The 11,768-nt window shown below is 39.5% G+C and overlaps 1 protein-coding gene and 1 long non-coding RNA gene across 2 annotated transcripts in view; both read left to right on the forward strand.

The window, feature by feature from the left end:
* Positions 1-11,768, forward strand: part of LOC103519076 — a gene marked incomplete at its 3' end in the record, with an annotated part of 32,434 nt that overhangs the window by 2,943 nt on the left and 17,723 nt on the right. The window contains exons 2-4 of the mRNA XM_026830687.1: positions 394-545; positions 6,769-6,819; positions 11,180-11,266. Coding sequence (XP_026686488.1) covers positions 442-545; positions 6,769-6,819; positions 11,180-11,266 — 242 coding nt within the window. The remainder of the gene's footprint in view (positions 1-393; positions 546-6,768; positions 6,820-11,179; positions 11,267-11,768) is intronic.
* Positions 4,791-5,248, forward strand: LOC113471489. Its single transcript, XR_003394170.1, has 2 exons — positions 4,791-4,874; positions 4,990-5,248. It is a non-coding gene; the product is annotated as an uncharacterized LOC113471489 (long non-coding RNA).

Consider the following 11,768-nt stretch of genomic DNA (forward strand, 5'->3'; position numbering starts at 1 on the left):
TGAGGGGGAGGATTCAGTATCTTCCCACTTTCAGCATGTTGATATCATTGGAATTGATAAGCTACATGGATTATGTCTTATTCTAAATATCAGTCCCCTAAAAAGGTTTTGTTCGTTATAGGCAAGATAGGTACATCCTATCAACCTAAGTTACAATTGGTAGGTAAATTGGTACATTATCAAGGAAGAAAAGAAGAAATAGGGAGAAATGGGAGGAAGTGGTGAAAACATTATAGGATGCAAGTAACTCAAATAACTTACTGTATGTGAATTTTTTACTGGTTAGCTATGGAAAGATTTTTCTCATTGTACTTTTTCCTTTATATTTGTAGGTACCTACACAACCAACATTTCCCTTCTTTATTCTAGTCTAAATAATATTTTTTCCTTCAGGTTTGTTGCATTCTTTGATTGCCAAGATATCAATGAAGGCAGCCAGCTATGGGCGTTGGAGATAACATGATGGCCCCCGTGTCCAATACGTCCACTCCTACATCGGGTTATATCACTGTGTCAAGTGAAGATGATGTTACAGTTACCAATAGGTGAGTAAGTAAAAAAGTAGGCAGCTTAGTTAGCTTGGAGGGTAGCATATCTACCTTGTGAGTACTAGGTGACAGATTTGATTCCCACCCGGGTGGATTTAATTCTAAACAGATAAGGTTCATTCTCGGAATGGCTGGCTTTCTTATCTCTTTGTTTCTGGGACAAAACCAAAGCTAAAAAAAAAAGTGTTTGTGGTGTGTATTCAGTGCAGTGGATTTCAAATCTGGAGGGTGATGGTTCAACTCCAAATTGAGTCATAAATTTTATAAGCTGTATTGTTCAGGGAAAAAACAGGTATCATATCTACCTTGTGAGTACTAAATGACAGATTTGATTCCCACCCGGGTGGATTTAATTCTAAACAGATAAGGTTCATTCTCGGAATGGCTAGCTTTCTTATCTCTTTGTTTCTGGGACAAAACCAAAGCTAAAAAGAAAAAAGTGTTAGTGGTGTGTATTTAGTGCAGTGGATTTCAAATCTGGAGGGGGATGGTTCAACTCCAAATTGAGTCTTAAATTTTATAAGCTGTATTGTTCAGGGAAAAAACTTCATTACAAGCTTTCAAGCTGACAACCATTTGAGACTTGTCAAATTGTTTTAAACAAGCAGGGCCCGTCCCTCCGGGAATTTTCTAGCCTGTAGTGATTAGAGAAAATCACTACCTATGTACCTACCTAATTTGTTTAGTATTCAGTTTATTATTATTCTTGATTTGATTTTTTGTTTTTACTTTCATGTACCTAATGATTTAAAATCAAGACTAGAGCCCATTCTCCCTTTATTCCCAATATAATGTTCAAGACCCATCCATTTATTTGCCTTTCTTGGCGTAGCTTAACACAGGTGACGCTAAAACGGGTCTTAAATTATCGACTGAAGTGTTATCTAAAACTTCTTTGCTTTGATTTCATAGGTCGTCGTGACAAATTTCAAGATCAGAGCTCATTAATTTGTGTGAGAAAATGTGAAAAAAAAAAAACAAAAAAAACAAAAACCATGGTTTTCTGGACAAAATTTGCACCACCATTTTCGTGTTCCTGGTAAAAAGACCTTTAATTTGATATAGGTATAGGAGATATATTTGATTTGGATAAGTCCTTCTATGGGGTCAGACAGACGGACGGACGGACTGACAGACAGACTGACAACACCAAAGCAAATACAATAGCCCGTCCACTATACCTTTTTTTATTACTATCGTAATAATAAAGGAAGGACGGGCTAAAAATGTACACAGACGGACGGACTGACAGACAGACAGACAGACAGACTGACAACACCAAAGCGAATACAATAGCCCGTCCACTTTTCCTTTTTTTATTACTATCGTAATAATAAAGGAAGGACGGGCTAAAAATGTACACCAGCAACACCACTGAATTGGTAGCATATATTTCATGTAAGGAAGTCATTAGGTATAGTAGCAAGTTAGTGCAGACATGAGTAAGTAAATATGTAATAAAATGGGCAATTTGCAAATGAAAGAGATTTGTGGCAATTGTTTTGTTTTACTAGGACAAAGTCCATTCCATATTTTTTATTTGATAGGTATGTAGTTATCTAATGTTCATGATGGTCCATTTTATTTTTGTATGACAGGGAGATTTGTGGCAATTGTTTTGTTTTACTAGAACAAAGTCCATTCCATATTTTTTATTTGATAGGTATGTAGTTATCTAATGTTCATGATGGTCCATTTTATTTTTGTATGATAGAATGTACTTACATGCCTGTTGATAGTGATAGTATGTAAACAAGTTATATGTAAATACAGCTGTGTAGGGTCCTAAGTAAATAATGAGTAAGTGTGTCAAGTTGTAGACACGTAGACAGTATTCACTGACTCTACCGTATGACAGAATGTACTTACATGCTTGTTGATAGTGGTAGTATGTAAACAAGTTATGTAAATACAGCTGTGTAGGGTCCTAAGTAAATAATGAGTAAGTGTGTCAAGTTGTAGACACGTAGACAGTATTCACTGACTCTACCAGAATGTACTTACATGCCTGTTGATAGTGGTAGTATGTAAACAAGTTATGTAAATACAGCTGTGTAGGGTCCTAAGTAAATAATGAGTAATGAGTAAGTGTGTCAAGTTGTAGACACGTAGACAGTATTCACTGACTCTACCTCTACAGAACAAAAGCATATGATTGTTACAGATGGTGGTCCACCTAAGTCATTTCTTTACAAGTCAAGAAATAAGTCTTTTTTTTTCTTTCAAGATATGATGGGCATCAATAACACTTTAGGCAATCCTGGCAATTCTTTAACATAGAGTCACTCTTTTACTTAAAAGCTACAACATAGTGTATTAAGAAAAGGTAAAATATCCCCTAGGAAGCAAAAGGCTGTAGGTATCACATAGAAAGTGTGTGATGTTCTCACCAGATTTTTTTTTTTACTTTCTATTATTATTATTATTAGTACACCTACACAAAATCAGTTTAATGTTAAAATTCTGGCAATAGTTTCAAGGACACTTTCTATTATTATTATTATTAGTACACCTACACAAAATCAGTTTAATGTTAAAATTCTGGCAATAGTTTCAAGGACCGCTACTGAAGGAATACTCGAGTGCCCCTCACTTGTATATCTGATCGCGGACTTTGCCTACAACATACATACAGGGTGTCTAACAGGTGAGATGTGATCCAAAAGTTTCATGGCATATCTTGTATTCTGACACCCACATTTTTTTCTTTTCATTTTTTAGTTTGATAGAGGTCATAGGGGGTAGACTGGTAGAGGGTACCTACTGTAACAACGGTGGTCTTATTGGTCCGAAAGCGAAGAGAGAAGAAGGAAGACAGGATAGGAGAAAGCCAGCCGTTCCTAGAACGAACCTCATCTGTTTGGGATAAGGTTTGCCCTGGGTGGGAATCGTATCCGTTACCTAGCACAAGCAGACGCACTACAGTTACAACAATATCTTGGGAACGGTATAAGCTAGAGACTTGAAATTTGGTATGTAGTTTACAAATGTGACAAGGATGCAACTCAAAACGTTTGGTTGAGATGGTTGATGCGCTTGGCGGTATTTTGACCGCTTTTGGACAGATTTCGACCGTTTTTTGGCGGTTTTCAGCTATAGCGACAAAACGGTTATTGACCGCTTTTGGACAGATTTCGACCGTTTTTTGGCGGTTTTCAGCTATAGCGACAAAACGGTTAGAGATATTGTAAAAGTGGTAAAAGGACACTCAAATTAGCATCATTCAATAGGATAAGGAAAATTGTGTGATGTTCACACCACATTTTTCTTTCTTCTTCTGCTTCTTATTCTCTTTTTATTATTATTATTTTATTCCAGGCTTTATCTAAGATGGCCGCGGAGAACGACGGTAAGGTGCAGTGTCCGAAGACCAAGCAGATTTTCGAATACAGACGGGTACAGAAAGTGTATGTTTAAGATGAACACCAGAATGAAAATCAGCTCTGCCTTCTGTCTTCCCTTCTGAAAACAAGAAGATTCGTATAAGCGTAACTCAGCAGTTACAGTTATGTACTTACCTCTAGGAAACCTCTTTTTTTTCTTTTTTTTTTAAAAAAAAAAGAAAAAATAAAATAGGCAGTTGTGCAATAATAAAATTATAGTAGTCATGTCTGGACTAAATTCTTATAGCCTTCTGTTGTTCACTTTTATTGTTCTAAAAAAAGTAAGCAAATTAATTTAAATTCAATTCTGGAGTGAAATAATTCAAATAAAATTAATTCTAGAGATAAATAAATAATTCTGTTATAGGAGAAAGGTAGCCGTTCCGAGAACGAACCTTATCTGTTTAGGATAAAGTTCTCCCCGGTCGAGAATCGAACCCGTGACATGTAGTCTCTTTAATTTAACAGTTTAATATTGCACCACTTTTTTGAACTTTACCTTTTTGGGATAAAGTTTGCCCCGTGCGGGAATCGAACCCATTTGAGAAAGTGTTCCCACTACACACTTAGGCCAGACACTTACTATCAGGTAGACCTGACAGGTACCTACATCTGATGAGGTCTGCCAGCCAGGTCTACCTACCTGTTGAGCAAAACTGTAAGTAAGTGCTGAGATTTTATCGCCCGGAAATCGAAAAAAAAGAAAGAAGTGGATAGGAGAAGGGATAAAGTTCGCCCCGGACAGGAATCAATAGAACAGTTGCACTTACTTGTGTGATGTTTCAAAGTCATAGAGCAGGAGAAATGAGGACCAACGGAATTTTTCTTTTTCTTCTACGACTTCTAGATCCCGAGATAAATCTGACACAATCCCCCCCGGTCGGGTTTTGAACCCAGCACCTCCGGGTTGAGAGTCAGAGCTCTTGACCACTCAGCCACAGAGGTGGGCATGGAAACGGGCTCTTAGATTAAATTTCGACACAATCCCCCCCCGGTCGGGTTATGAACCCAGCACCTCCGGGTTGAGAGTCAGAGCTCTTGACCACTCAGCCACAGAGGTGGGCATGGAAACGGGCTCTTAGATTAAATTTAATAATTTTATCTCAAGTTGCGGTCAGTATTTTGTTCAAGTGGAATTCAAATGTTTGACCAGTTCATTGGGGAGCATCGAACCCAGGACCATCTTCTCACAGTTGACCGTGAGTTCTGCACTGTCAATGGTGACCAGAACGAGACAGCTAGAGGAGACACTTGTACCGGCAAACCTGAAACAAGAAGGATAAAGCTGGTTTAAATTTAGATTATGATTTAAAAAGGTGAAAAGATTGCGTAAACCAAGCATTGTGAGAGGTACACAATGAGGCTGCCTTAAAGGGACTGATACACATTAATGTGTTTGTGCGCATACGTTTCTGCGCATTTCTTTCTGCTCCTCCAAGTGTGCTTTCACACTGGCGCTACCTAGCGGACGAAAAAAAAAAAACAACTGCGTAAAGTCTGACGTCACACATTTTTGAACTCTTTCATTAGAACGGAAAATAAAAATTGAATTTTCGCAGGCAACACATTAATGTGTTTGTGCGCATACGTTTCTGCGCATTTCTTTCTGCTCCTCCGCAAGTGTGCTTGCACACTGGCGCTACCTAGCGGACGAAAAAAAACAACTGCGTAAAGTCTGACGTCACACATTTTTGAACTCTTTCATTAGAACGGAAAATAAAAATTGAATTTTCCACCTTTTACAGTTCTTTTTTCGGAGTTTTGACCTCAGATTTGGATTTTTCCCAACTTTTTACGTAGGAATCAACCATTTATTATAAATTTTACCCAATTGCAACTGCTCCATTCTATTCTGTCCGCCTTCTTTTTTCGATTTCGGGATTATGAGATCTTCGTGGTTACAGTTCCCTCTACTAAAACTCTTGACGTGCCCGTACACTGTAGACTTGGTCTCACGATAATGAGCAAGACATGCCGGCTTTTATTGATCTACCGAGCCCATGGGTACCGAGCCATATTTTGCACAGTGCTGATATTTTGCACAGTGCTGATAAATAATATGGTCCCACTGAGTCATACATACATTGTTCTCATATGGCGTAGAATATGGCATAGTCTCCATATTCGTGTACCTATCTATGTATGTATGCTGAGGCTGAAGATTCCTACATTGTTCTCATATGGCGTAGAATATGGTATGGCATAGTCTCCATATTCGTGTACCTATCTATGTATGTATGCTGAGGCTGAAGATTCCAGTCGTTGCTTTTAGTGGCATAATACAATAGGTAGCTTGAGTTTCTTTTGTGTTTTTTTACTGGCACTGCCAAAGTACAATAACTCCTAGGTTTATCTGTTCTTTTTTTTCTTCACACCGGATTTTTTTTCTGTTATTTCTGGATTTGAATTGAAAAGGTAATAATTGGGTGGAAGAGCTCACGTAAGAGAGAACCCTGCCACTTAATATAAAGCCCTAAAAAAGTATTGTAGCCGGCCTAGCTTTTGAAGCCTCCAAGCGCCCTGCCTTATAAGTTCTAGGTTTTTGAGTTTGAATCCCGCCCGGGGGCGAACTTTTTTCTAACACAGGTTCTTTCGATTTCGGGACCGCAAGACCTTGGGAGTTACAGTTCCCTCCATCCAACTTCTTAAAAAAAAAAAAAAAAAAAAAAAAAAAAAATGTCCACAAAAATTTTGCACTGGTCTTTTTTTTGGGCGAAATAATTATAAAAAAAAAAAAAAAATGAAGTGTCCACAAAAATTTTGCACTGGTCCTTTTTTTGCGCGATAGTATTACTTTAGTAACACCCTGTATGTATATTATTGTCTTGTGATTTCAGTGTCTCAGATGCTGATAGCTATGAGTGGAATGGAGAAGACAGTAACACCGGGTAAGTTTTTTTAAAAAAAAACAGTATGTTTGTAACAGTGGTGTAGCGTGGTCTGAAGTCAACTGTAAGGCGTGTAGGGCACTAATTTCCATCACCATGCACATTACTACATAAGTCATGCACATGTCTCTTCATAAATATTTAAAGTCAATATTTAAGGGTATTTGAGTAAATTTTGAGTGTATGGCCGCCATACACGCCCTACATGGACGCTATGCCACTGGTTTGTAAACAAAAATAAATTTAATAGTAGTACCTATGTATTGCTTAACTCCGTACACAAAAAGTCCCTCTGAGGCTTAGGAGTAGGAGCAAACAGCATTATAAATAAGTACCTCTGTACTTATTTATAATGCTTGAACAGGACTATAGAGTCCCAGCTTGAACAGGACTCTAGAGTCCCTTTAACACAGTATTTAATAGGCTACTACTTATTAAATACTGTGGTCACATTCTCAAACAATGTTGAAGATATTCAGCTGCTTGTACGAAGTACCTCTGTACTTATTTATAATGCTTGAACAGGACTGTTGAGTCCCTTTAACCCAGGGGTAGGCTACCACTTATTAAATACTGTGGTCACATTCTCAAACAATGTTGAAGATATTCAGCTGTGGTTGGGTGGAAGAGCTCCTTTTGGAGAATGCTGCCACCTTTAATTAAGCATTAAAAAAAGATAAAATTCCACATCTCGGCTGGGATTGAACCCACGTCCTCCTGATTACCAGGTGAGGGTTTTGACCACTATACTAGAAAACAGAAAAAAAAACAAAGATAGAAAATAACTTGATCAGATAATGCAGAAAGGAGATTTTTTTTCCATCACCTTGGCTGGGAATCGATCCCGGGTCTTCTACGTGGTAGGTCGAATACCCATTAGTCTATGGAGACTGCAATTCTCGGACTATGAAAACAGAAAAAAAACAAAGATAGAAAATAACTTGATCAGATAATGCAGAAAGGAGATTTTTTTTTTCATCACCTTGGCTGGGAATCGATCCCGGGTCTTCTACGTGGTAGGTCGAATACCCATTAGTCTATGGAGACTGCAATTCTCGGACTATTATGTCTTCTATTGGACTCATTAGTCTAGGATCTTAGGTATTCTAGGTGTTTATGATAAATTGATTATAGTAAGGCCGTTCGCACATGGGTAGTATTTGTTTCCTAAGAGAAGAGATTTGGCCGAAGAAAGTGGCTATGTATTAGAAAATAAATAGTATTTACTTCCTTACGGCTGGGTTCAAACAGGCTGCGTGGGCCCGGACCTCCAGAAAACAGCTTTTTCCACTCCCCCTTATCCTGTGCGATTTCCATCCATCTACCTGCGACAGAGTATCTATATCTACCAATGTTTTTTTTTTTTTTATTGAAAAATAAATTGATTATAGTAAGGCCGTTCGCACATGGGTAGTATTTGTTTCCTAAGAGAAGAGATTCGGCCGAAGAAAGTGGCTATTAGAAATAGTATTTACTTCCTTACGGCTGGGTTCAAACAGGCTGCGTGGGCCCGGACCTCCAGAAATCAGCTTTATCCACTCCCCCTTATCCTGTGCGATTTCCATCCATCTACCTGCGACAGAGTATCTATATCTACCAATGTTTTTTTTTTTTTTATTGAAGTTTGATAGAAAGAATTTTAACTGCTAAGGTCTTATCGTCCTGAATACGAAAAGGGAAGGAAGACAGGATACGAGAAAGCCAGCCGTTCCGAGAACGAACCCTATCTGTTTGGGATAAAATTCGCCTCGGGCGGGAATTGAACCCGCGACCTAGCGCTTACAAGGCAGTCGAAACTCCGAGCTAACTAGGATGGCTAACCTCTCTCATAAACTTTTTCAACTCGTGTGCGATCGGCCTTAGTGCTGGTACTTGGTACACTATCGAATACTTTATACTTTTACTTGATCCAATCTTTGGAAAACCGCAATATTGAGGAGTCGTACACAACTTCTGTGAATGGCTGGATCGTTAGGTAGGTACATACTTACCTATCATTATGTAAAAATACTGGGAATGCAATTCGTTAATAGCGTGGTTTTTTTTATTAGATATTTTATTTATTTATTATTATTACTACTACTACTACTATTAAACTGTGGTTTCCTACACTGTTTTCCACGGCCCCTTTTATTTCAATTCTGAACGCTCTACTATATTTCATGTGATCTTCCCGTGGGTCGCGTAGTCCTTCACGGCCCCTTTTATCCCAGTTTGGGAATCACTGTCCCAGAATGAAGTCAGCAAAATCAATCGGACGGTGACTTATTTTCCAAGATGCTTTTCATTTTCCTTATCCTCTAATAAGGAAAGAAATGTATCGGCCAGAATTTTCTATGGTCAGTTTTTAGTGCCAAAGCTAGGCCGCGGGTTCGATTCCCACCCGGGGCGGATTTTATCCTTAACGGATAAGGTTCTTAGGTTAAATGCAAAAAGGAGCTTTCACAATTTGAACAGTGACCATTATTATAGGGTTAGGTTAAACACATAAAGGAGCTTTCTTTTTCAATGTCATGGCTTCTAAATAATTACCCAATGCCCCCCTCTTCTAAAGCTTATTTCCCCTATTTATCATATAGAGAAATATACCCTTTTTGTGTTTAACCTGACCCCCCTTTATTTCCCCTTTTTAAAGAAAATATGAGAAATAGATTAACCATTAGGGGGCATACTAATACGAGTACCTTCAATGTCCCCCAGGCAGGAGAAAGCATTGGTGAAGAGCTACAAGCGGGCCATGTGATCAAGCGTCGCATTGAACATCTGAAGGAGCACTCCGGAAATGTTTTGAGTAACACAAGTCAATCCGAAGCCTCAATCAATCAGTGGAAGAAAACCCGACTGGACCGGATGCTCATCGAGTACTTCTTGAGGAAAGGCTATTATTCAACAGCACAGAAACTTGCCCAGGCTTCCAACATCACAGATTTGACCAATATTGGTAAGGAATCTAATTCATTGCCAGCCTAGTGTTTGTGTTTCACAGTTCTTAATAAATTCTTGCGTTTTTTTTACTTTTCTTATAAAAAAAGAGGTATCTCTTAGGGTAGGGATAACTCATTTGAGAGCCAAATATTTTTTTTTTCTCTGGAATTCCCAGACGCGGTCACTCGTCCAGGTACCAACCACGAAAAACGTTGGTTAACTTCAGTGATCTGATACATTGTACCCAATGGCTTGACGACAGTAAGAAATCAAAGAGAGGAAGACAGGGTAGGAGAAAGGTAGCTGTTCCGAGAACGAACCTTATCTGTTTAGGATAAAGTTCTCCCCGGTCGAGAATCGAACCCATGACATGTAGTCTCTTTTTTTTTTTAAGAGGTTTGACAGAGGGAACTGTAACTTCTATGGTCTTATCGTCCCGAAAATCGAAGAGAGAAGGAAGACAGGATATAAAATAAAAAATAATTCCCTACCTAGGTATCTTTTTTTTCTTCTTAAGACTTAAGAGAGTGGATAAAGGGAATTGAAACGAAGTATGTCTTAATCCCCTCAGTCAACCATCGTGAGGACTTCTGCTTATTCTTCAAAAGCACAGAGGACCCTTTGAAACCCTGCCAGCTAGCCAGGCTGGTTAGGGTTAACTGTTCTCCTCCCTGTTTTTTTTCCGAGTGAGTTCTATTTCTTGAATCTGTTGGAAAAAAAAGTGTTTCACCGCCGTTTTTATTTGGTAGCAAATTAGCAATCTAGCAATGAAACAACTGCTACATTTGACACATGTGGTCTGTGTCGTAGCATGCCTATCCCGTAGTATGTCCCTCATCAGATGGTCGATAAGATACACAATACCCCATTTAGGTGCTTGGTCAACACGAGAACACCAGAAAGTAACCTGTTGAAATATCCAATCTGTTTAATCAGAACTTGTATTTTGTTTTGTTTCAGTGTGGATTCGCTAAGTTTTGTAATGCCGTCACTGGTCGCTACTCGATTATAGTAGCTACTCAATTGTCCTCACGAGGCTTAGTGCACCCCGAACTCCAAGCACAAAGCCGAAAAAACTCGGCCCCGCCGGGAATCGAACCCGGACCTCCTGCGTGCAAGCCTAGTGTGTTACCCAGTCGGCCAAGGAGGTTGCTTAGTCTACCCACTAGTTTTCTGAGTGAGTTCTATTTCTTGAATCTGTTGGAAAAAAGTGTTTCACCGCCGTTTTTATTTGGTAGCAATGAAACAACTGCTACATTAGACGCATGTGGTCTGTGTCGTAGCATGCCCATCCCGTATTATGTCCCTCATCAGATAGGCGATAAGATACACAATACTTCCCATTTAGGTGCTGGGTCAACAAGAGAACACCAGAAAGTAACCTGTTGAAATATCCAATCTGTTTAATCAGAACTTGTATTTTGTTTTGTTTCAGTGTGGATTCGCTAAGTCCAGTCAGCTCGGGGCTGGACATCAAACGTCACACGTGGCTCCGAACCAGTCTGAGGAGAAATCCGTCCAAGTAAGTTTCCGGCCCTGGCCCTGGTATACCTTGAGCTTTCATACACAAAAAGCCCACTCCTAGGCTTAGGCCAGCCACTCATTATCAGGTGTCAGGTCTACCTGATAGTGTGTGTGCTCATGAGGTGTCAGGTGTACCTGTCAGGTCTACCTGATAGTGTGTGTGTGCTCATGAGGTGTCAGGTGTACCTGTCAGGTCTACCTGATAGTGTGTGTGTGTGTGTGTGTGTGCTCATGAGGTGTCAGGTGTACCTGTCAGGTCTACCTGATAGTGTGTGTGTGTGCTCATGAGGTGTCAGGTGTACCTGTCAGGTCTACCTGATAGTGTGTGTCTGTGTGCTCATGAGGTGTCAGGTGTACCTGTCAGGTCTACCTGATAGTCAGTGGCTGGCCTTAGGTGTAGGGGAAAACGTCCTGCGCGATGGGAGTGTTAGATTGATCCGACCGTCAACCATTTTCGAGACCATCCTAAGCATCTTCGGAACTGGGTTAGAAATCCTAGA

The sequence above is a fragment of the Diaphorina citri genome, unplaced genomic scaffold, assembly GCF_000475195.1.
Source record: "Diaphorina citri unplaced genomic scaffold, Diaci psyllid genome assembly version 1.1 scaffold2521, whole genome shotgun sequence".
NCBI lineage: Eukaryota > Metazoa > Arthropoda > Insecta > Hemiptera > Psyllidae > Diaphorina > Diaphorina citri.